At 42.0% G+C, this 26911-nt stretch overlaps 1 protein-coding gene across 3 annotated transcripts; it reads right to left on the bottom strand.

Annotated features, from left to right (window-relative positions):
• Positions 1 to 363: 363 nt before the first annotated feature.
• LOC130406242 (uncharacterized) lies at positions 364 to 26177 on the bottom strand. Of its 3 annotated transcripts, none has more exons than XM_056611712.1 (14): positions 24320 to 26177; positions 19788 to 20069; positions 16057 to 16329; positions 15130 to 15228; positions 11710 to 11781; positions 9039 to 9088; positions 8894 to 8946; positions 8481 to 8707; positions 7769 to 8025; positions 7216 to 7350; positions 6974 to 7115; positions 6822 to 6895; positions 5756 to 6014; positions 364 to 2146 (listed from the first exon to the last, which is right to left on the bottom strand). In XM_056611712.1, the coding sequence occupies exons 1-14, from the start codon at positions 24324 to 24326 to the stop codon at positions 1887 to 1889; spliced, it is 2190 nt and encodes a 729-aa protein (XP_056467687.1). In that variant the 5' UTR covers positions 24327 to 26177; the 3' UTR covers positions 364 to 1886. The 3 variants fall into 3 exon arrangements, with proteins under 3 accessions (XP_056467687.1, XP_056467688.1, XP_056467689.1); XM_056611714.1 differs by having other exon boundaries at positions 2031 to 2146; positions 6817 to 6895; XM_056611713.1 differs by lacking the exon at positions 11710 to 11781.
• Positions 26178 to 26911: the final 734 nt, after the last annotated feature.

The raw sequence follows: 26911 nt of genomic DNA, 5'->3' as shown, positions 1-26911 counted from the left end.
TGGGTCGAGGCGCCGGGGGCGGGCGTGGACCGGGGGGCCCGCTGTGGGTATGTGGTGTACGTTTACACGCTACTGTCTGGCTCACCTTCAGTCTCTCTACTTACTGTAAGGAATACCTGCCCCCACTCACTCTGAAAGCACCTGAGCTCACATTTCTACTCAGATCTTTAGAGCCGTGAGTGAAACCATGAATAACGTTACACGTTAATCCACTGAAGGGTCAATGGTCACCCAATAGCTGATGTATTCCATCATTCATAGAATGCTGCTGAATATATTAATGTGATAATATTTACTATATCAAAAGTATTGATTGATATTATGTTGTTAAGACAGGTTTAAAAATATGCAAGAAAGCAGCCTTTTCCACAATTTTAATTTTTTTATTTTCCCCCAAACAGATGTCTGAACTTTCCTGGGTCAGGATAATGTGACGGTCAAAACCCTGAGAGTGGGAGTTTGGTTATATCCATGTTAACATGTATAATTTATATACCGTACATAAAAAGATTATATGACCCAATGCTAGCTGCCACTTGGGGAAAATGATTAAAGTTTATTTTAGTCATTGTGGATTATCAAAAATGTCGAAGCAAAGACAAAATCTTTCTGTGGCATAATGTCAACATGTTTTACAAAGTCTGTGATCACAACCATACAAAAATAACTTGAATATGTTTACAAATTTTACATTTAAGGCATTTAGCAGACGCTTTTATCCAAAGCGACACACAACCATTCATACACACGGCGGAGTTGACCATGCAATGTTCCATCAGCTCATCGGGAGCAGTTAGGGTTAGGTGTCGAACTAGCGACCTTCTGTTTACAAGCCAACCTGCCAACCTCCTATATCTGGATATAGTAGGTAGGCCTACCCGAGAGGAAAAGCTTGGTAGACTTTATATATGTATGCATTAGGGATGGGTGTGAGGAATCGATTACTCGAGTACAACTCGGTTGGTGGACAGGCAAACTCGAGTTTGCATATACACACAAAATGAAGTTTAATCTAATAAAGTTTCCGAAGCAAATGTATACATTTTCTGTGCGGTGCCACTGGCGCGTGTTGTGTGCACAAAGCAAATTAAATGCATCAAATTTCTCTGTGGCACGTGCCGTGTGCACAACGCCAGAATTAAAAAAGTTAAGAGATGGCGGTTAGAGCGCAGCCCAGAATGGAAATATTTTACAGAAATAGATCATAAGATGAAATGTAAAATATGCCAAGTGAAATTGAGCTACCAGAGTACTATGCGGCAAGTACTATGTGGCAACATATACTCCTGAAACACAATGGTGAGTTCAGGAAAGCAGACCCGCAGCAACCAAATGTGTCAGCTATTTTCACCGCCGCAAGACGCTGCTGTAATCCCGTCCGTGGAGAGAAGATCACGGCAATGAGTATTTTTTTAGTTCATTTGCTGCCGTTTTATTATTTTTGTAAGGAAAATGTGTTTTGAACTTTTGCAAAAATATATGGTGGATACTCTGATAACTGAGAATTGAGAATAAGCATTGTTTGGTTGGTAATATTGCCGTTCATCATTAGGCCTATTCCTGCTGCAGATGCGTTGCATTCTAAAAATAGATTTGATTAAACGAGTACTTGATTGATCCTTGAGGAATTCATTCGATCACTCGAGTTTGGAATTTTCTTTCTCATACCTAGTATGTCTGTCTGTCTGTCTGTCTGTCTGTCTGTGTAGGTATTAGCACAGGCAGGAGGTCCTATTCTTAACAGGTGTTCAACAATTACCTCCTGTCTAAACAAAGTCGGTGGTGACAATTTCTTTAAAAAATACGTTCATAGTTACAACTCACCCACACCATCTGTAGGGGAAGAGAGCCAACGTGCGATTGAGCTTGGTCTGTCAATAGCCAGGCTACAGACCCAGGGTGATGCATAAGGGATTGTCCCTAACCTTCATACTATCAATCATCACCTGACTTGCTCTCTCCCCTTTCTTCATCACCTTATCGATCAGAAAACGTGCCCGGTCTGTTGTGCTCCTCTGCTCCTCCATCACAGAGTCCTTGTCCTCAGTACTGAACACCTTCTGCTGCCAAAGATCATCCAGGAGACCTCTGATAACTGAGATTGAAACTCTCTTCACGAATTCAGAACGGATCCCTCGAAGCTCCCCTGGAAGAGAAATCAAAAGGCAATTTCAAATGACGCGTGCAAACACGATAGTTGATTCATTAAACTAGTCTTTATTGGGGTAGAGATAAAACCGTTTGTCGCACCAACTTGTTCACTCACAACATAAACAAAGTCCTTAAACAAACAATCTTGATCAGGGATGGGCAACTTTCATGATAAAGAGGGCCACATTTTTCACCATAACCATCGGAGGGCCACATGACTGCACACTAGGGATGTGTCGGTCGCGACTGATTCGTTACAACGAACGAATCCCGAACGTGAACGACAAGAACTGGTTCCCCAAAACAAGAAGAACTGGTTCTTTGATTCTTTTTTTTTAACATAAACCAAACATATGGTCACGTAAATAAAATATACAAACGAACAGAGCTCCGTCTCCCCGCGACTTCCATTGATTGAGTCTACAACTTTCTCAAAGATTCAGCCAATGAGAGGTAGCAATGGTGTTGGAATGGCACCTGGGTAAACCAATGACAAGGCGGTACCGTCGAATATGCGCGCTTTCTCTGTCTGACGTATCTTGGGTCATACCATTCGACTCATATATCCCCCTACATTTTTTCGAAAATAGACTTGACCTCCATCTGTTTATTGGATAAACGCATTTCCCAATCCCAGGAGTCTTTGCTCCATTCTACGTCAATTTAAGAACAAACAAAGAAATTAAACTGCAGTTCGTATTTTTTATTTATGACCATGCAAGTTCTGTAATGCCTGAACAATGAAGAAATAAATGTAAAGTAAAATAAAATTATAAATGTAAAACCATGAATGAAATATAGAGAGTAAGCAAGTGATATAAATATTGGTGGGACGTTTGACTTACTATAGAGCAGGCATCTCCAAACGGCGGACTGCGGTCTTGACAGTCCTATCTGGACCCATGACCAATTATAAAAAAATGTTTTTTATTTTTTATTTTTTTTAAGATGTAATCTGACGTAACGAACGAATCAAATAAACAAATCGTTATAGTGAACTGAACTGAAAGAACTAGTTCCCGGAAAAGAATCATTTTGCCCATCCCTACTGCACACTTCAACTAAACGTGAGCTGAGAGAAGCTACACAATTTTGAATTTGGTAGATATGATTTCCTGTATTCTGGTGCATTTTGGGGATGGCCACTACCTAAAAAATCATCCAGAATCATAACCTATGTACGGTATGTTAATTGAACCAACATACATTAATTTCATGTTTTCCATGCTCAAACAGCCACATGAATGGTCAGTATTTTTATCAGTGCAAAGGGCTCACATACATCATCATTCAATGAAGTCAAAAAACTGAAAAACAGTGGCCCAACATTAAGTGCAACAACTCAATGAACTCAAACCCAACAAGCAGTTGTAGTAGTTGTAGTGGCGACTTAAGTGGATATCTTTAATGACTGATATCGCTTCTAAGCAAACTAGACGCATGGGTTTGCCTTTGAATTCTATGAATTCTTCTCATCTTTCTTGACCGAGTTTTCTGTAACTCGATCAATTATTATTATTATTATTTTTATTTTATTTTTTATTATGTGCGGGCCTGACTGAGTGAGGATGCGGGCCGCACTGAGTGAGGATGCGGGCCGCATGCGGCCCGTGGGCCGCCAGTTGCCCATCCCTGATCTTGATAGTTCATTGAAACTTGTTTCCAGTTCAGATCAATAATTAAAAAAAATATAGTTATTAAATAATGATTAAATAGGCCTATTGTGATGGAAGTATTCTCTGGCTTTGTCTCACGCGCTCTCATTGTCGTTTCACTTGCTCGCACACACTCTAAAGATCATTAGCAATTAGCACAAATGTCGAAGGAAAACAAAATTTCCGTTATACATGCTCTTCATCACGGACACGTACACTTGTTTTACACCTCTCCTATTTGAGAAAAAATATAATAACGGATAAATGGCTTAAAGGGGACCTATTATGCTTTTTCGACTTTTCTAACTTATAAACGTTGTTATAATGATTGATAGTCATGTTTAACCATACTAAAGTGTCAAATAATGACGTACATGCATTTCGACGTATTCCCTGTTGACAGTCTGGGGTGGCTGTGCAGAGCGCTAAACACTCGGGACAACGATTGCGATTCACTTCCGGGAAACATCTCCGTAGACGTACTCCTGCCACGCCCCCATATGCCTGGTCAAATCTGCCCGCGCGCGCACTCCAAGGAAGGTAACCAATCACAACGGAGTAGGGTTGGCAGGAGGGGGGCGAGGGGGCGGAGAAGGACGAAACGGAGCGTTGACAGAGAAGGCTGAAAGCGCCCAGATGAGAGGAAGAGTTTCCCGAAAATCTACATCGTTTTTTGTGTATGGTTAAACATGACTATCAATCATTATAACAACGTTTATAGTTCCTAAAAGTCGAAAAGCATAATAGGTCCCCTTTAAAGAAGTTAATCCCACACCCAGAGAGGCAAAATAAAACTGCACTGGTACTACACATGAAGCCCGGGCTGTGGGAGCAGCTCCTCAGGTCATACTGGTACGATCACCAGTTCTGATGCTGCTTTAGCTGTACTGGTGCTCCTCAGGTCATACTGGGGGGATCACCAGTTCTGATGCTGCTGTAGCTGTACTGGTGCTCCTCAGGTCATACTGGTACGATCACCAGTTCTGATGCTGCTGTAGCTCTACTGGTGCTCCTCAGGTCATACTGGTACGATCACCAGTTCTGATGCTGCTGTAGCACCAGTTCTGATGCTGCTGTAGCTCTACTGGTGCTCCTCAGGTCATACTGGTATGATCACCAGTTCTGATGCTGCTGTAGCTCTACTGGTGCTCCTCAGGTCATACTGGTACGATCACCAGTTCTGATGCTGCTGTAGCTCTACTGGTGCTGCCACCAGTATGGACAGTGATGACGAAGCAGCCCAAGACCCCCAGACCCCCGCCCCAGGAAAACACCAAATTGACAGGGAGGTTGGGGTCTATAACAACAACTATATTACTATGGGGTTCACTTACACTGGGAGTGAGGACTTCCCTCAGCCACAGTGTGTCATATGTGCACAGGTTCTGTCTAATAACTGTTTGAAACCTTCTCTCAAGCAACGTTTTTTGAGCGTCAACTGAGGCAACTTTCTTACCCCAACAAATGTCTAACAGCCACAGATACTATTAGGAGGGCAGGGCCAGCGTCTTACATGGTCAGTGATAGAGTGGCTACATCAGGCAAACCTCAGACGTTTGGAGAAAATATACTATTTCACATACAAGCCAGTGATTTCTATGCAGTCGTTTTTTTAATTAGCAGAATTACAAACAAAAAACTATGACTTGATGATACGTGACGTGAGTTTGGGAACCACTGAATTACATCAGTAAAATAAGGTCAGGAATCTTGTATGGGTACTGTAGACAACTTTTATAAATATAGATGGTTGCGGTCTAACATACAGTTGAATAGATTCCCTAGCATCAATTTGTGGCAAAATGGACAAGACAATGTACAAGACATATGTTCTTGACTGATTGTGAATATTTGATAGAATTACAGAAAAAATGGGTCTGGATTAGTTCATATTGACCATATTGATCCGTTACATAACTGCAGCTGTAACATGCATTAACTCAACTCACCTTCTGCCTGTGTTGCCCTGGAGGTGGCTGGAGGGCTGGATGTGGTGCTGGATGTTGGATGTCCTGCAGCCTGTGTTGCCCTGGAGGGAGCTGGAGGGCTGGATGTGGTGCTGGATGTTGGATGTCCTGCAGCCTGTGTTGCCCTGGAGGGAGCTGGAGGGCTGGATGTGGTGCTGGATGTTGGATGTCCTGCAGCCTGTGTTGCCCTGGAGGTGGCTGGAGGGCTGGATGTGGTGCTGGATGTTGGATGTCCTGCAGGCTGTTTTGAAACATACAGTTCATCCATACTGTTTTAAGACATTCTACTGCATATAAGGTAGCACTTTACAAATAAACTCCATATAATTTGACTTAGAATTACATTTAATTAGTAACAAGGTGTAACTAATGTTCAACATTAATAACTAGAAAATGGATTTCCGTCAGGAAATGCGGTTAGTGCAAAGTGAGGTTTAAATATCTTTTAATTAACACAGTGAGTAAGTGAGTGTGGTAGGAACTTGGAAAAGTATGCTATTGACCTTATCCCTTCACAACCAGTTAATCGAGATAAGCTCACAGAATGATGAGGATTGTACCGTTGGACTCTGTGGAGTCTCAGCTTTCATATTATATATATTGTTTTTGTCGATAGACATTTTTGAAATTGTTGTTAGCATTAAGCTTCTGCCGAAAGTACACCAGATAAAGAGCCTAGCCTCTAGCCATATAAACGGGGGTCTTCACACAATCGCCCGTTACGTGAAAATCATATTTCCAATTGATTCATTATTTTAGCGCCAATATAACAAGAAATACCGTAACTGTTTAAGCTCTACATTGTTTTTCTAGGTTAAATATTGACATTTGGCTCCGCAACTTCTGAAATGGTTAGAAAAGTTGTTTACTTAAGGTATTTAAGGTTTTAAAAGTTGGATATTTAAAAAACTATAGTTATAAAACTAGTCACTCATGATTCCAAGCAAATGAGAACATTTTACAATTGGAATGGAGTCTCCAGCCCAAATAATTTAGGAGGAGTAGAATTGGGAATAAACAGAGACCCCAAATAGTTGGCTGACCGTACATGCTCCAGAGAGAGGCGAGGTGAAGATGGGAGATCAGATGTCACTTCTGGTTTCTCCTCACTGTGCCAATCCTCTAAAATTTGCCATATAAAGGATCATCAGAGCCTTAAAATTCAAGCACAAAACAATTCTAAATGTGTCCATTGGTTACCTTCTTCGATTGTAAAAATCAAAAAGGGTAAAGGTTCGTTTATCAAGGAGTCCTTGAGAAACAATCTGAAAGGAGGAAGCTTCCTGAAGCGTACTCTAAAAAAGCCCTTCAGTCCCAACACTGCAGTGGTGAATTCAAGATCCTGTGAACACACACACATTAATTTTCATTTGCATTGCAGGATTAATTATATGCAAACGAGAATCAAAATAAATATAAGCTTAATGGGGGCACAATAATACCGTGGGTTCAATTTGTCCTTCTGGCTCACTTGCGAGGCAGTAGAACTTCTCTTCCAGCCTACAGGTGAGATGTTTGTATGTTTCTGTAATCTTGATGCCATTCTTCCTGGCCTTGAGCACCTGTTCTTCAATAGCCTGCACACACAGCAACAGGATTAACAAATGGTCAGAGATGGAGAGAGGGAGGGACAGTAAGAGGGAGGTATTAATATGTGCGATGACTTTCAAGATAGCAGATCACAGAAACAGACAGATGGAGGCTCAAGAGAGGATCTTCAACCGAGTGATGTATCCTGTATCCTAGCCTAAGTGCAGTCTAGCCTGTTACAGGCTAGCCCAGCCAACCTATTTAAGTCTATCCCAGTTCAGCATAGCCTCGTCCAGTCCAGCTAAATTTATCCCAGCTTGGTCTAGCACAACTTAGCAGCTAAGTCTTAGCTCATCTTAGCCTAGCCCAGTTTACTGTAGTCTGTCCATTTATCCATTAATCTGTTTACCAACACACAGGGACTCTCGTTCTATTAGTTAATCGTTAACCATTGTTCTACGTCACCTTGATCTCAGAACTGCTGTTCGAGCCCAAATACACTCGGAGGATGAAGTCTTTTTTGTTCAGCTCCTTGTAAATCAGCACCAACCCATGGTGCTTCCAATTCCGATTGCACAGAAAGCAACTCCGAATGACACCCAGGAGAGAAAGCGAGGACACGCGCCATTCAACATGGCTGGCCGTGAAGCCCACCGTCGACTCAATGTCTGCATGGCGATCCTTTACGTGCAGAACACTGAAGCTCAGATCACGCAAAGGTTCTGTTGAAACATGAACAATCCTTTATTCAAGCCCTTTGGGAAATGATAATAGCCAGTAAGTGGTTCCAGCGATGATTTTCTAATTGAGATTGTATTTGAAAAATAAGCAGGGCTATTGTAAAATGTGAACAAGAGGAATACTAAACTGGGAGCCATGGCAAGTTCCATGTCAATCAATCAAATATTATGAAAAAAGGTATTCCGTTGCCTATTTGGTATCTTTAAAATTATAAAGTCCAGAACATTTTAGGAAAATAACGAATACTGAAATAATAGATACGTATATATTATATTGAGTTTCAAAAGTCATTATGGGCAGAGTGAGTCAGCCCAAACCAAGAAATAACCAAAATGGTTGGTCAACAAAACACTGCCAAAGCTGCCATGCACTCAGAGATTCTTAGAGGATTCGGCCTATGAATCCCCCCCTCTTCACAGTCAGAGTGTGTTCTTACCAGCAAGGCACAGAGAGTGTGGGAAATGGATAAACTTGAGCACAGATGGATCCTTGTTGACCACATCCACGTCATAAATCGATCCAGCAGGTCTCCAGGAGTCTTTGAGGAAATCAGAGAATTGGAACCAGGACAGGACCGAGTAGCGGACCAGAGCCTGCTCCGACACTTCAAACACCAGACCTGTAGCCGAACACTCATAGGTCCCCTCGCCTTCCAGCTGTAGCCTAACACACACACACACACACACACACACACACACACACACACACACAGACACACACAGACACACACAGACACACACACACACACACACACACACACACACACACACACACACACACAGTTTGTTGTTGTGAACATATTATTCTGGTAACCCAATGGGACTGATTTCAGGATCGAATGACACTCACTCGAAGCTCCACTTAGTAATCTTTGTTGGGGTAACCTTCTTATACTCAGGACTCTGTAAAAGCAGAAGCAAACAACATTAAAGAGCAATACTGAATTTATGCAATGTAAATTTAATGTAAAAGTATATATTTTGGCAAAATTCACCTGCTGAGCTGCTTTACATTTTTCACAATGTGACTTGAAGTGCATCTCCTCTGTCAGGATAAATAATTATTGTCAGTAACAAAACTGACAGCATGTCCAGTGTGAGAGTAATGTGTACATTAAGCCCTCCAATAACAGTTGGCCTCATGATACACTGGCAGGCAGCATTCCTGGTTCAGTGAACCTGGACATATTTTTTTAACAACCAGTGAAATACGCATTTGACGCATGAATGAGATGCGTCAAAATAGAAATGTATTTGATGCAGCATCAAGCCAGAAAACCATTCATTACATTGATGGAATCTAACACTCTATGATTGGTGGCAGCGCTATTACACAAAACACTGCCAATACATTAGGCAAGGCAAGGCAAGGCAAGGCAACTTTATTTATATAGCACTTTTCATACACAAGGCAGACTCAAAGTGCTTCACATATAAACATTGTTATACAATAAAATAAAATAATAGATAAGTAAAAGAAAACATATGCAAAGAAATGAGTAAAATAGAAAGTGCAATGTGTTTAAGATCAGATCAACAGTCTCTCTGGTATCCGCGTCGGGACTCCAACCCGACCTAAAAGGAACTTGGTACTTTCTCTGGGACTCCAACCCGGATTCTAGTAACCCTTATCCTTTCTCTCTGGTATCAGATCATGTATCTTTCTGGTAAAAATAGAAAATTTAATTGAAAGTTAAAAAGGCTTTTTAGTAAGTAAAATTGAAAGTCCAATGTATTTAAGAAAGTGAGAAAATTAAATTGAAAGTTAAAAAGGCATTTTAGTAAAATAAAGGTAAAGTATTTAAGATTTAGCAGAAAGCTAAAGCAAGCATAAAAGTCTTCAATCTTGTTTTGAAGGTGCTCAGAGTTGGGGCAAGTCTTAAATCTGTCAAAATAGTTTATTCCAGCTATTTGTTGCATAGTAACTAAATCCTGCTTTCCCATGTTTCGTGTTTACTCTGGGGATAATTAACAGATTGGTCTCAGAAGATCTTAGTGTTCTAGAAGGCTTATGTAGTGGAAGCATATCAGTTAAATAGTTTGGGCCTAAACCATGTAGGGATTTATAGGTTAGCAACATGATTTTAAAATCAATTCTCTGACCTACAGGAAGCCAATGTAACGATTTAAGAATTGGTGTAATATGTTCAAATTTTTTGGTCTTTGTTAAAACTCTAGCAGCAGCATTCTGAACAAGCTGAAGCTTCCTTAGAGTTTGTTTTGGGAGACCTGTAAGGAGACCATTGCAGTAATCAAGCTTACTAGTGATAAAGGCATGTACAAGTTTTTGTAAGTCTTCGGTGGACATGAGCCCTCTAAGTCTTGCTACATTTTTAAGGTGATAATATGCAGATTTTGTAACTGATTTGATGTGACTTTCGAAATGCAAATCAGAATCCATGATAACCCCTAGATTTCTGGCTTTGATTGAGGTTTTCAGGGACAGAGAGTGAAGGTGTTGGGTTACTTTAAGCCTTTCCGTTTTAGCACCAAATACAATTATCTCTGTTTTATCCTCATTTAGCTGAAGGAAATTTCGGCACATCCAGTATTTCACTTGCTCAATGCACTGGCACAGCAGATCTATGGGCCGATAGTCATTTGGTGATAGCGATACATAGATTTGCGTGTCATCAGCATAGCAATGATGGTCAATATTGTTATTATGCATGATTTGCCCTAGTGGGAGCATGTAGATGTTGAATAAAGAGGGTCCTAAGATCGAATTACTTGGCACATGCACATTTAATTTGTGTGTGTGTGTGTGTGTGTGTGTGTGTGTGCGCGTGCGTGTGTGCGTGCATGCGTGTGAAATCCATCCAATAACAGTGGCCCTCATGATTCACTGGCAGGCAGCATTCCTGGTTCAGGGTGTGAACCAGGACATTTCTTTAACATTGAAATACTCCTCTCATCAGATCTCCGATAAGTCTTTCACACATGCACTGTATGCCGGGCACTCTCTGGATAATACCCAGAGGGGCTGTATGTGTGAACACAAATCCTGAATCCGACCCTCCAGAGTTTACCAGGAGTTTATCCATCCAGGCCCCTAGTGTAAAGTCTGGAGAATCAGAGAGCTGAAGAGTTCACAAAGAGCGAGTGGGCGTGTTGCTGACGTGTTGATGGTGTTTCTATTATGCGACTGGCGCCAAACCAGAAGGACAGAGTGTTCCTGCTTCGTATGATTTTCTTCTCGCCTGTATTCTACGTTCCAGCTTCTTTCTGCATTTGAATCTTCTATTGATATTACGTATAAGTCTTAATAAATGGTGTATTGATATCTGCTCAAAAACATTACGGAGTCTGAAACTTCATCCGCGATCTGCGATGTGTTGTAAACAAACCTCTGCGACTTCCACTGCATGTTTTATGCATCACGTCCTAGCTCCTACACACTCCCCACAGGCTCCACCCCTCGCCTTAAGTATCCAGAGTATCTCCAGGATGTGGGAACACGACTAATGCAGCTTATCTTCTGTTGTGTATTGCAAGTGTGAAAGGGAACTCCAGATCAACTCACAACCTTATTCTCCAGATTTCATCCGGAGTTCATGTGTGAAAGGCCTACCATTCATTGAGACTCAAAGCTCAATGGAGAAGTGACACTGCTCCCCTTCATCCTCTTCATCAATATCAGAAAACCAGAAGAACCACTACTCTTACCAGAATCAGAACCATCCTCCTCTTCGTACCTGTCCACCTGGGGCATGCTTGCTGTGTCTTCGAGACTCGTCCCTATGAAAAGGTGCTCAAGCTCGGGTTGAGTGCTTTAAGACATTTCAATCTTAGGGTGTTTAGTTGAAAGCTCAATTTATGGCTTAAATTGTGACAATATATCTGCAACAACACGCAAATCTGCATCGACAAGCAAACAATTCATTACAACGATGTCACCTACAACTCTATGGCTGTGGCACCGCACCTATTACAAAAACAAACACTTTTTTACATTACGTAGCATTTATTTTGCAGATGCTTCTGTCCAAATTCAACTAACAGTAAGTACGGGTTAGGTTACGATTAACCTTGAAGATACAACCCAAAAAGTGGAAGAATCATAGGAGTGAATCAGAGAACTTTTTTGCCCGCCGGCCACTGTGGCAGGTGGATTTAAAAATCGTCTAATCCGTTTTACATCAAAATTAAATGACCAATGTGTGGTTTCATAGAGGGTAAATTGGGTAAATTGGGTTGCTAGCTCTAACAGGCAATTTACCTAGGGCAGTGTAAACACACGGACCATGCCGGGGAAAAGGCGTGCATAAGACGGGCATATTTGGCAGTGTAAAAACGTCTTAGAAATCTTACAACGTCTTACCAAACGAGTAAATATCAATAAGAAATCAATAAGAAAGGCGAAGAAGGGGGGCGTTCGGCGAAAACTGATCTAACTGTATGGTTTTGGAACTGTGGAGGCGCATTGGCATGCGTACGACAAATGTATTAGATATGCAAATTCGATCTGACCTATGCCCACCACAGTGGTGGGCATAGTGACACAATTTACCCGCCAGCATACAAATCGACCCATAGTAAATGTGTACATTTCCATCCCTGGAGTGAATACAATTAATCAAATAAGAAAACTTTCAGTGCTACATTATAGAAACAACAGATAGAGAAGGTTAGGGCTGTCAAGATAATGTGTTAATGCTTGCGATTAATTTTGAAACATGAATTTTATTACCTAACACAAATTAAAGCATTTGCTCAGTTTTTTCACAAGGGTCTCTGATTTGGGTGCACGTCAGATCTGCCAGCTTAGTGTGTCGGGTGTACGATTGCTGCTCTGTTTCTCTTTTGTGGGGAAATGGCCGACCGGTTGGTAGTGATCGCCTACATGCAGTGGTGAGGTCTATTTTATTGTATAGTGGGTATACTGTGATGATTCCCTCCCAGCCTCGTACACACCTGTCCCGCCGGTACATGTATGTGTGTGGCGCTTATGGGGTATCGCACCACACTCACTAACGCAGGGGTCTACCGTGCACATTTTTTCAGTGGGTATACGGAAATCCTGGAGTGTTCCTAGTGGGTATACGGCGTATACCTGCGTATCATGTAGACTACACCACTGCCTATATGGTGGTGGGATGTGTCATTGCCTCTCGACTTCCCATGTGAGAATGAGCGTGTGCTGGGGAGCCAAACCTAGGGAGTCAAATGGGAGGCCAAAGGGGTCCCAACTAAGCCTCATTGACTTAAATAGACGTAAAATTAAGTGTTTTTGATTCCATAATGCCTCATTTTTGCGCCGTTGCATTTTATAACTTACTTTATTACTCCGCTTTTTCACAACCCTACAATGACAAACCTTTCGACGGCTTTTTAACACATCTTTTCTTGTAGAATCTTGAAGAAAAGTTGTGCTAAAAAGCCTAGAAAAAAATCTAGATGTTCAGTGTGTCTGTTTCCCGATAGTGATTATGCATGCGTTCTAGTCTGCTAGGCTATGGATCCAAATACTTGAACTAGAAAATCCAAATCCACTCCAATATTCAATCTAATATGCAACGCAGATTAAATCTGATTTCTGCATTGAAGAATCGTTCGGGGAGGTTGCTCATTTGTGATGGAACTGATATAAATGTCATCAATATAGTGCTCACGTATTATAAAATATAGATAGAGATTACATATTCCTTGTCTCATCACATGCCATGAAAGCAGAATATTGTTATGGTTCTTGCAATTGCTATTGAACTAACATATTCAGTCCAATCGCAAAAGCTTCCTCCAGAATGAGCAACCACCAAGTCTTCAAAGTAAGACGCTGTAATATTGTTTGAGTCCTCATATAATGGTTTAATCTGTGTTTCCTTCATAGGAGATTACCAGCGGAGTTATTGTGGATTTTATGTTCAAGTATTTGGATGACGACTAGTGGACACCAAGTGGCCAAACTTTATCTAAATCTATTTACGTTTATAAATCCCGTGGCCGTGTGCGGACCGCCTGCGTATTTCACTAGCAGCGCACCGCGGCGATGTAGCGCCCGCTACGGGGGTTGACGGGCGGAATGTGTCTCTGCTTCTCTGCTCGATGAAAGAGAGAAGGATGGCTGTTCCATCCAGTCCTGCCTGAAGTCTGCTACTACCAGCTGATCTCTGGAAGGTAGTAAAGTCTATGTACTAAACACTGCATGAGCTTGGTGTCTGGCTGAGCCACTTGTCCAAGTAGCACATCGTAGTGATCTAGATTAATTGACCTATCATATCAACACATTAGGCCTCTACGGTATTTTCATGAGTTTCCCTGAAGTTAGGGGGTAAGGCCATATGACGCTATTGACATGTGACCAACGCAACGGACCATTAGTGTAAAATAAACTCTGAATATCTCTGGGTTTGAACATTGTTGGAAACATTTTGGATTATGAAAGAACACAACTCAACAGAATATATTAGGTATATTTAATGCGTAAATGTTACATATAAGGCCTTGATATATGAGGAATTTTATTATAGACGTGCTTATGTTTCCTTTTGTTGGATTGCATCAGAGACCAGGAGGGTTTTTAGTTGAACAGACAGTTAAGATTGCTTCATTGTGCTGCTTTGACATCAGTCTTCTGTATTATAATATGAAATTATGTACCCTTTGTTTCTTTTGTCCTCTAGAACCACACACACACACACACACACACACACACACACACACACACACACACACACACACACACACACACACACACACACACACACACACACACACACACACACACAATTTACAGCCAAGAACTATGTCTGACCAGTCTTCTTAATTTTAATGCTATAGAAATGGAATGTATGGACTCCGGAAAATGTTGAAAAAGTACAAACGTGAGTCAGGCAAATTATTTATGTTGAAAACAAGCCATAAGTTTAGAATTGATAACCCAGGATCCCAAACAGATATTCCAGAAAGCCATACACCTTTGGCCTTGTTTATTAAAATCAAGTATGTATTGATTAAATTAGGTCTTATGTTATTATATGATAAATTATTTATCTGGTGTGTATAAAATGTATTTTGACAGGAAAGAACTATGATATAGAGGGTTATGTTACTTATTACTCCTAAACCTAGGAGACTTAAACTTACCCAGCTCGCTGTCGCCTTCATGCATTTTGAGGGGCCGAGACGGGGACATCAGACCAGGACCCTCCTTTCTACTGAATGACTTCTGACTCCTACGAAACCCTGAAAAACAAATAAGAGAATTTGCAGATGAAATTAATTCATTTTCTTTTCACTCAAGAAATACTGAAAATGAAGTATATATAGCGGACAACATCTAAGATTTTGGGTGACATTATACAATTGGCTGTCTGGTGCAGTTATCGTAATATTTGATGTTCTTTTGTAAGACAAGGAATCAGAATGTATTGTTAGTGTAGATTTATCTTAATACCAGCTGTTCTTAGATTGAACAGTTCTAAAGAGAGAGTAGAAAGAGCAGAAGAGAGCAAGGTTATGAAACTAAACAACTAAGAACCGCCCTCTCCCTCTTTGCTCCCTCGCTCCCTGCGTTTATAATGATAATAATAATAATAATAATAATAATAATAACAACAACAACAACTAGGACTGCAAGCAGCCCCCGAGGTATTCACAGCCCGCCCACCGCCAACCCCAGCGACCGCCTTATCAAGGGATTCACGTCATGATCCTAGACGCAACTATGCCTCCGATAGGGGCGGGGCTTTCTTCAGCACTGGCTCTTATTTTAGTCCCCAAATCAAACGTCACACACACACACACACACACACACACACACACACACACACACACACACACACACACACACACACACACACACACACACACACACACACACACACACACACACACACACACACACACACTTAAAAGAAGATGCTGTTTATGTGTGATTCTGGCCCCTACAGGTGAAGAGGTGCATTATTCTTAATAGCAATTACTTTGATTGACACCGAAACTTCAGCAAAGTAGTTGCTGAAAGAACTTTACACACATAATGAGGAAACTTCATTAACATGTTAAACTCACTGATCCAGGCAGAAGTTGGGGTCAGACCCAGGGTCCAGCATAGGTCAGGGTGCCTCTCCGTCAGATAATCAACCATCAGGCGACTTTCTCTCTCCCCTTTCCTCATCACCGTGTCAATGAGACAACGTGCTCTGTCTTCACTGGTCATCTGGCCCTCTACAGTCTTCTCCTCCTGGCCATTCAACACATTCTTCTTTCTAAGGTAATGCAGGAGACCGATGACATCGTCGTCCGACAACCTGTTGATTAATTCAGAGCGAATCCTTCTAAGTTCTGAAAGACAAATCAAGAGAAATGGAAAATAATATTAAAATAAAACGTTACAACTATTCTCAGATTACCACTAGTGGTAGTGTTGGTTCAAGATGCCACAAAAACCAAACTGATTTCTCAGCATCACCTAAACTTCTGTGTGTTCATCTTAATTCACAGCCTACATGAAGTGCATATAGTGGACAATATTTAAGATTTTGGGTGACATTATACAATTGGCTGTCTGGTGCAGTTATCGTAATATTTGATGTTCTTTTGTAAGACGAGGAATCAGAATGTATTGTTAGTGTAGATTTATCTTAATACCAGCTGTTATTAGATTTGACAGTTCTAAAGAGAGAGTAGAAAGACCAGAAGAGAGCAAGGTTATGAAACTAAACAACTAAGAACCGCCCTCTCCCTCTTTGCTCCCTCGCTCCCTGCGTTTATAGTCATAACAATAATAATAATAATAATAATAATAACAACAACAACTAGGACTGCAAGCAGCCCCCGAGGTATTCACAGCCCGCCCACCGCCGACCCCAGCGACCGCCTTATCAAGGGATTCACGTCATGATCCTAGACGCAACTATGCCTCCGATAGGGGCGGGGCTTCCTTCAGCACTGGGTCCACCTCTCTGAGGAAGTGTGTTCCACAACCAGAAAACACCACAACACTGCCACACAATGTCTTTTTTCTTGCAGCAGATTCCCCACAAGGAGGGCATTGCAGTGTTCCAGACGGGATGAAGGCATTGATGAGACGCTGGCAGGTCGGCTCAACAGGTGATTGGTTTTGTTCCTGAGGTTGAAGAAGTTAACTCTGGTAATGTTCTTGATGTGTGCCTCGAGGGACAGTTTTCTGACCAGTATCACTCCCATGTTGCGGACTCTTGTGCGTTAGGAGTGGGTCAAGAGAGCATGTGTTAGTGAGCCTCATCTGGCTAACTAGCTTTGACACATAAGCTTTATCTATGGTGGAAGAGAGGCTGACCCCTAGGTGTACCGGGGGGGAGGAAACTATATTGACGTTGGTTCTGTCAAGTATGTTTCGGAGAAAAAATGATGTATTTATTACACATAACGGGAGAGGAGATGGCCCCTGAGTTAGGTCAGAAGAGCCTGTTTTCTGTAGAGAACAGTACTCTTGTCATTCCCCTTCCGTTATTGATACTGTTGGAATAGTGGCAGTTGTGTGCATTTTTAATGTCCTGTTGGTGCTGCTGAAACATCTGTATGTACCGTCAGAACACTTCTCTTACTTTGACGCTCCAGACGGCAGCCTCCACTTTAAATGAATGGAGCTCCTTGTTGAGCCATTGAGAGGATCTGTTAAAGGAGACTGTGGAATTCTGTGGGATGTATACATATTCTTATATTTACGTACTAGCTCTGGTATTTGTCACATGCTGTGAATAGCAAAATACAAATGCTGTTGTGTGCTCTGTAACCTGTGCTCTCTTTCCCACAGTTCGAACTGAGGCTGCTGTGACATGGACAAACTCCTCTGTTCCTTACTGCCTGACGTCATGAGACCAGCAGATTGATTCCTGACATGTTCTGAATGTCATGACATGTCAGGCATGCCAAAATCAATTGGAATGCATACGATAATTGTAAAAAACCTTGCGCTCATGGTCTGCTCTGTTCTTTGCCGCTCCTCGCTGGAATGCCAAAATTAAATCTGTGCTGCCAAGTTCCTACAAGATACCAACTGGTGCACCCTGGATAAAATGGGCGTGTCAAGATAACTTTTGACCGTTCATTGTAAAATGCTAACTTGTGTAATGGGACGGTACTTGGTCCGCAAAAGATAACGTATCACAAAGACCCAAGAACACGAGTACAGACAAGAATGCAGAAGGCCAAATGCATTTACAATCAAAAACTTTACAATAATTGATTACAAGTGCGGGATTGGCAAAAAACTCAATAGTGAGCATAATAGTGACAGCCAGAGGCGTCACTATAGGTAATGACAGCAGAGGCGGACTGGGACAAAAAGAATCGGCCCGGGCATTTTGGACCAGACCGGCCCAACACATTCAATAACGCACACCTATTCAGTCTTTTCTAGGGCTGTAACGATACACAAACTCACGATTCGGTTTCTATCACGATTTTTGAACCACGAAAGAATACTATTAAAGTATAGCTAAATTAATAAAGAAATAACCAAAGATTGCAGTTGGAGGATGCTTTTTGCTGGTAGGCAAAAACCCTCAACTGTTTGGTTGGTTTAGTCAAATATCCTTATTAACGCTTCTTATTAGACTACGTAGCTTAAATAATGACATAATCAGGCCGCATAGAATGCAACATGTTTAATAGCCTAACTTTCATTAGATGGGGAAAAACATGAACGTCTAACATGAACGTCGCAAAAGACGAGGCATAGTGTTACGAGTAGCATATGTGTGTGCGCGAGAATGGCAGTGTGCGTATGCGTGTGTGAGTGACGTCAGTGAGTGAGTGGACGAGCGAGGAGAGCGAGCGGTAGCGCGTGTCTAGTGAAGAAGCGAACGAGTCCGGTAGAATAAAGTACCCATCCTGTCAATAATCGGTGGCCGCTTCATTCCGACCTATAAGCAGACAAGCTGCCAGTCAAATCACACAAAACAATAGAGACAGGATCACACAGGCAATTTTTTTCGCGCTTGGCCCACTCTGGATAAATGCCGTTCATATCGCATATGAGGACTTCGACGGCTGTGGAGAAATGCAATCCTCCGTAGCCACAGAGAGCTGTCATCACAGAGAGGGCATCTCGTCGCATACTTACGGCATCGATGAGAGCGGGCGGTGTCAGCAGACTATTGTTTAGACAAATTATTAGCAAATTTCAATCTGACAATTTGACAGGAGAGTTAGAAAGGGCATATCGCGCTTCTGCCTTCTCACACCGCGAGACAGGTTCGTGGCTTTGAGTGTCGCGATTTCGGTTTCGATACGCGTATCGTTACAGCCCTAGTCTTTTCGGTTTCTTGAATGTGTATACCAACTGTGCAACTCTTTAAAACCACGTACCTTAAGCCATGCAATGAGTTAACGGGAATCAGTGAGAGCGGACACATTAAATACTTCCAAAAAGTGTACCTTTACGAAACGGAACAACTCAACGAAGGGCCCTGGGGAAGAAATGGGTCAAGCCACCCCCAAACTGACACACACACACACACACACACACACACACACACACACACACACACACACACACACACACACACACACACACACACACACACACACACACACACACACACACACACACAAACCCTGATGCCAACCCTCCCCTTTAATCCAGGCTTGGGACCGACACCTAGTTGAGCTGGCATGCCCCCTGAAGTGGCTGGGTTAGGCTAAACTATAAACATATATTACAAAGACTCCCACTAAATAAAGCCATATACACTACGGAACCACATCTAAAATACCCCCCGCCCCACCCCTGTGTGTGTGGGGGTGAAGTACGTTACCTTCCAATAACAGACAAGTCTCGACAGATAGGTCCTTCATGTCTTCCAGACCTCTCAGCAGGTCCTGAGCTGTGGCCTTTCCTGGTCTTCGGTCCTTCCACAGCCGCAACATGTTCCGTCTCTGCATGTACTCATCTTTCTTTTCCTTCTTGATCTCGTCCAGATCTTCCTTCTTCAGCCCCAGGTGGAGGGCCACCTGCTCCCACTTCTGTCGCAGAGTTTTTGCAACATCCTGGAGCTGCTCATCAGACAGATCCGGCCCTGGGGAGCTGGCTTCATAGCCTCTCGAGATGATGTACAAGTCAACCAAAATGTAGATATTACCTCTTTAGAAATGGGTGTGAGGGGTTAAGGTGAGGCTACAAACCTAATTATCTTTATTTAAGTAGAAATTCAACTTGAAATCATTTGAACTTAAAGAACATCAACCAGACTATGTTCAGTCCACGTCAGCTCCACTAATACATCATGAATCAAATCTCCTTAAGACTGGTGCAGAGGTTTGAGTGACAGGTCTGATGGCCCTCCCTCGCCCCTAATTACTATTGGACAGATGCCCATCACCCACCCCTAATACTAACTCTATGAACTCTATGGGTAGAATCGAAAAGTCAACTCAACCTCACGTCTATTGGTATTGATTGATTTTTGTAAAAAATAATTATTTTAATATAATAATTGTATGTACCCGCTCAATCTGGCAACACTGACCGTAGAGGAAACGATTAAACAACAGCCTCGGGTTTAGAAGAAGCCAATTTAAATGTACAGCGGGGGATGGTGAAGTTTAAAAAAGTTCCCGTAATATCTTATGAAGCCACCCATTTAGAGAATGTATGAGACTAGCAACATCGGACCATGCGGAAACAATCCAACCAGCTTTGACAAGTAGAGATAAATTGTTGGCTTTATGCTGTAATGTTTCTAAAAAACCATATTAAATAAGAATGGAACAACTAGTTGGCTGTGTCGCCTATTAACACGTTAAGGTCCCATGGCATGAAAATCTCACTTTATGAGGTTTTCTAAAACTTGCTATCGGTGTAAAACAAGCACGAGGTATCCTGCTCGCCTTTGAAAAAATGGAAGCTTAGGCGCGCTGATTTGTAATGTGGTCCCATATGTTGTCATAAGGGAACAAGCTACCTCCCCTCTCTGCCTTGCCCGCCCAGAGAATTTGGCCCGCCAATAAGACAATGAGCTACGACCGTGCGAGCGCCACATGGTGTGTGTGTGATTACACACAGTGTAACGCAAGTGTTTGCTGTTGGTATTATGGCGCATAACACATTGGTTCTTTGACGTCTCTTGTATTTCAACAAGGAGAATGTAGTTTGGGTTACCTCAGCCATGGTTGAGAAGGAATTGGGGGAAAGGAACTTTGGCCTTGACTCCCTGAAGTACATGAACTGCGACATGCTGAATGCTGCCGGTTGCCGCGAGGCACCACCGCCCGGCAGCGGGCAGCGGGAAGTGTGAGGTTCAGTCTACTTCAGGTTGATGTGAAAGTGGAAGAACTGGAGACGTCGGAGAACCCGATGCAGTCGTTTGTTATTCAAATATCGTCTGGAGGCGCACACAGCTTCTGATAATATGTATTATAGGATATAGATATCTAGGTATTATATGATATTATTTAGATATAGAGCTCCAGGACTGTAACGCAAGTGTTGTACACTTCCTAGTTATTTGGATAACCGTTCTGCTGTTGGTGTTATGGCGCATAACACGTCGGACTCTGGTATTTCCACAACGAGACTCGTAGTGGGGGTTATCTCAGCCATGGTTGAGAAGGAATTGGGGGAAAGGGACTTTGGCTTTGACTCCCTGAAGTACATGAACCCCGACATGGAGGAGAAAGGGATTGTTGCCCACGAATGTCTTCCGCTTGAGCCCCGCTTCCCGCTTCCCGCTGCCGAGGGACCACCGCCTCGGCGCTGCAGGAGGCGGTGGTGCCTAAGCGCTGACCGCTGCCGAGGCGGTCCGTGGTCCCTCGGCAGCGAGGCTCCGGCGGGAGACAACTGCAGGCAACAATCCCTTTCTCCTCCATGTCGTGGTTCAGTCTACTTCAGATTGATGTGGACGTGGAAGAACCAGAGACATCGGAGAACCCGACACATTCGTTTGAGATTCATAATATCGTCTGGAGACTAACACAGCTTTTGGCCGTGATAATATATATTATATGATATAGATATCTATGTATAATATGATATTATTTAGATATAGTGCTCCAGGACTCCCGTGTGTTCTAGAATATTTACAGAACATGGCTAAAGGCTGTTTGCGCCACGCCATTGCGATACATCCACTGTAAACAGAGCGCATGGTACCGTGGCTGCAAGCTGCTCAGGGCCACACCCCAACCCTCCTCCTTGACCCTCCTCTCTCCTCCTCATTTGCATTAAAGCTACAGACACCCAAACGGCGCGTTTGGGGAAAGCTCAATGTGCGACTGGCACATTGAGCTTTTACAGCCACTCGTAGTGGCTGTAATTCTGCACCACGGCTGAATTTCGGGAACGTCTTCAAATACTGTGTTTGGGGACCACTAATATCTATATTAACCCATTTAGGCCTAAAGCGCCTGGAAAAAATGCCTGTAAAACCTATAGGCGATTTCAGAAAAGCCCCCAAAACCTGAAGTTTTTCTAGAAATTCAGCAATTGTGTCAACGCCTACTAAATTACTGATTTCTCAGCCCCTGTAACAGATAGGAACACAATTCAAAAAGTATTTGAGAGCTGACACCTGTGGCTTTCATGGGAAATTGGAGTTTTTATTTACAAATATTTACAATATTTACATACAGGTAGAAAAGTAAATAAAAAAGTAAAAAAATATGTAACAGTGCAGGAACAGCACAAAACAGTAAAAAAAATAAAGTATAATAAAGTGAAATAAGTATATAAGAAAGTAATAAAGTATATAATAACAAACATGGGAAGGGGAACAGACTGGGACTAAAACTGTAAACAGTCTGCGTTTTAAATTACATGCACTTGTATGTGATGACTACTGAATAAAAGTATTATGCATAATACAAATACAATTGCATTCCATCCTAAGAAGTAGCGTAATTAAAAGATACAGGCTATAATTTGGGAATGTATAGTAGCCTAGGCTTTATTGTTCTGGAGATCGCAGTTAGGTGTGAAATTCCAAAGAAGCTCTATTCTTTGGAAGAGCCTTGAACATCCTGCATACGGGCCCGTCGTTGCCTTGTTACGCCACTGGTGACATTCCAGAGAAGCTTATCTGGTTTTACGGGTGCTTTACGCATCTCCGGGACAGTAATACATCTCTTACATATAAACTGTCGTAATTTCTTATTACAGCATCATCACAATCAATAAGTATTAGGCCTACTATTGATAAGTATAAGTGACATTCCAGAGAAGCTTATCTGGTTTTACGCACCCGGGTGCTTTACGCATCTCCGGGACAGTAATACATCTCTTACATATAAACTGTAGTAATTGCTTATTACAGCATCATCCCAATCAATAAGTATTACTATTGTCCTTGCCTCCAGCTGGACGCAAATCTGTCCCGGGACATATTTCTGGCGAATTGCGTCCGAAAGAGATTCTTACTCTGTCGCCAGTAATCTCTTCGCACCGGCAACACAAGCAGCCCCATTCCCATAGCCCCATTCCATACTTCTTCTTCCTCGTCGTCATTCACGAACATGTGCCTTAACCATAATTCCCGGTCAATCGGTTCGTATTCGTCATCAAAGTACTCGGCCTCATCAACATCTTCGAAGCCGTGAAACTCCTCGAAATCGCTACCGTCAGAAAAGTCTTCAGTCCCAAATTCCGCCATACTTGCTTGAAGAAATTTCTGAACTAAACTCACGAGGAACAAGTTGACACCTATATGTGTCTATTTTGATGCATTTCATTGGCCCAGAGGCCGACACTTTGGGCAAAAACCCCCCTAATACAGAAAAACGACGCAAACGCTTTCCCGTCCTTAAAGGTAGAATGACGCAACAGCGCCCCCGGCTTTAAAGGTAGAACAGCGGCAATGCTTTCCCGGCTTAAATGGGTTAAAGCATTCACAAAGTCGCATGCCATGGGACCTTTAAACCGCCAAAATTAGAAGTTTGATGTGTGATTATCTACCCGACATTATCGTGTCTAATCTAAATCTAAATATTACGTGTTAACACGAGTTTGGTCTTGTTAAAGCAACATGTCTAAGAGTTGATTTGCTTTAATGGTCGATGCCGACGTCGTGTCGACACGGACTGGTCGTTAAAGTGTTTGTTGTGGACATACACAGACCCTGAAGATATCAGGAATCTACAGAACACAAGTGGATCTGAACTTTACACAGTTTGTAGTTTTCCATTACAATAGCATAGTATAGCCCGACCAATTTACTCTACAAAAAAACTCTGACACTGATCATTCTCCATTATTATGAAACCAATGTGCATATAATATCATAGGCTACAGTAGTGTAATAGGGTGCACCAAAATGTTGCAAAATCCCAAGATAGTTTTATGACAAACACGGCTTACCTGCCATAGTTCTGGGTCAGCTTGGGCTATGTACATTTGTTCAGATGCATTATAAACCAATTTGAATCTGCTTTGTTTTGACCTCACCAACTTCCTTTATCTTGCGTTGTTTTTCATTGGTTAGAATATTCTCTTTCATGACGTTTTTCATGCATGCAGACCAACAGGTTTTATCTACTCCACCTCAGTGCTGCATTCAACACTGTAGACCATACATTACTTCTGGAAAGGTTAGAAAACTGGGTGGGGCTTTCAGGCACTGTCTTAAATTGGTTCAGGTCCTACCTACAAAATAGGAACTACTTTGTTTCCATTGGCGACTTTGTATCAGAATCAACCAACGTGACATGTGGAGTCCCACAAGGTTCGATCTTAGGACCCTCTTTATTCAACATCTACATGCTCCCACTAGGGCAAATCATGCAAAATAACAATATTGACCATCATTGCTATGCTGATGACACGCAAATCTATGTATCGCTATCACCAAATGACTATCGGCCCATAGATCTGCTGTGCCAGTGCATTGAGCAAGTGAAGGAATGGATGTGCCGAAATTTCAATCTCAATGAGGACAAAACAGAGATAATTGTATTTGGTTCTAAAACGGAAAGGCTTAAAGTAACCCAACACCTTCACTCTCTGTCCCTGAAAACCTCAATCAAAGCCAGAAATCTAGGGGTTATCATGGATTCAGATTTACATTTTGACAGTCACATCAAATCAGTTACAAAATCGGCATATTATCACCTTAAAAATGTAGCAAGACTTAGAGGGCTCATGTCCACCGAAGACTTACAAAAACTTGTACATGCCTTTATCACTAGTAAGCTTGATTACTGCAATGGTCTCCTTACAGGTCTCCCAAAACAAACTCTGAGGAAGCTTCAGCTTGTTCAGAATGCTGCTGCTAGAGTTCTAACAAAGTCCAAAAAATTTGATCATATTACACCAATTCTGAAATCGTTACATTGGCTTCCTGTAGGTCAGAGAATTGATTTTAAAATCATGTTGCTTACCTATAAATCCCTACATGGTTTAGGCCCAAAATATTTAACTGATATGCTTCCACTACATCAGCCTTTTAGACCACTAAGAAGCTCTGAGACCAATCTGTTAATTATCCCCAGAGTAAACACAAAACATGGGAAAGCACGATTTAGTTACTACGCAACAAATAGCTGGAATAAACTCCCAGAGGATTTAAGACTTGCCCCAACTCTGAGCACCTTTAAAACAAGACTGAAGACTTTTATGTTTGCTATAGCTTTCTGCTAAATCTTAAAGACATTGCACTTTCTAAAAAAGCTTTTTTAACTTTGCCTTTATTTTAACTTCTATTTTTTTTTTGCGGATGTTTTTCTTTTACTTACCTATTATTTTATTTTATTGTATGACAATGTTTATATGTGAAGCACTTTGAGTCTGCCTTGTGTATGAAAAGTGCTATATAAATAAAGTTGCCTTGCCTTGCCTAATTGTTGTCACACTGTAGCCACCCAAATAAGCGTCTCCAGATAAAACTATATCGCAATTACAGATCAAATCTCCTTCCTGGTAAATATTTTGACAACGCGAGTAGTATAAAATAACACTATTTCGTATGGCAGGCCTATTACTTTTGTCCAAAGGTAAAACATTGAATAGGTATGTCTCCCTGAATCCGACTTCCTACTATTATTTAACGTTAAAAAAATTAGATATGCAAAATTCAATGCATGAAATTCAGCGTTAACATCCAGGGACCCAAGGAAGAGCAATCGATCCTAGATGCCAGATCGTGCTCAAGCAAGGGGAGCGAGCGGGAATAAGAGTTGAATAATAGTAAATCGTTGGACTCTAAACAGCATTTTACACATTTGACTATAATAGGAAATGCTGAAAGGTAAATCAAAGTAATTAAACACTGTAGCTTTTTATGGAGAAAGAAGCAACGGTGATGGACCGTACTAAACGCCCTATCCATTGTATGGGTCTGTACATGGTTGCACGACGGCGTTCCAGACTGTGCTGTCGGACTACAAGGACGTAATTGCATCCGCTTGGACAGAACAGCTGACTGCTGTAAATCACGTGGAGGGGGTCTGTGCATCTATCTAAACAAATCCTGGTGTACAGACATCCTTACCATCGCTAAGCACTGTTCTGCCAACATTGAATTTCTCATGGTTAATAATAGGCCTTCCGAGAGAATTCACCTCCATTATAACCATCGCTGCTTACATACCACCTGATGCTAATGCCAAGCTAGCTATGAAAGAACTACATGCTGCCGTTAGCAATCAACAGACACGACACCCGGAGTCTGCTTTCATCATTGCTGGCGATTTTAACCACTCCAACCTAAAAACTGTTCTACCCAAATTCTATCAACACGTTTCCTGCCCCACAAGAGGAGATAAGACCTTAAACCATGTCTACACTATCATCAAAGAAGCATATAAGGCCCTACTTCTCCCCCACCTGGGTCAGTCAGACCACATCTCCCTGTTTCTCCTACCTAAATATCACCCCCTCATCAGGCGAGTAAAGCCTTCAGTCAAGTCAATGAAGGTTTGGCCCGAGGGAGCAGATCTCAAACTTCAACACCGG

The sequence above is a fragment of the Gadus chalcogrammus genome, chromosome 16 (genome assembly GCF_026213295.1).
Source record: "Gadus chalcogrammus isolate NIFS_2021 chromosome 16, NIFS_Gcha_1.0, whole genome shotgun sequence".
In the NCBI taxonomy this organism is placed as follows: Eukaryota; Metazoa; Chordata; class Actinopteri; order Gadiformes; family Gadidae; genus Gadus; species Gadus chalcogrammus.
Note: the sequence above shows the minus strand (reverse complement) of the source record. Positions and strands in the feature narration are given on the sequence as shown.

Excerpts from the sequence above, each read along its gene's own strand:
- LOC130406242 (XM_056611712.1), bottom strand. Across the intron at positions 7,351-7,768 it reads ACAGCAGTTCTGAGATCAAG|GCTATTGAAGAACAGGTGCT; the intron begins GTGACGTAGAAC and ends CTGTGTGTGCAG. Across the intron at positions 6,015-6,821 it reads CTCGCCTCTCTCTGGAGCAT|CCTGCAGGACATCCAACATC; the intron begins GTACGGTCAGCC and ends GTTTCAAAACAG.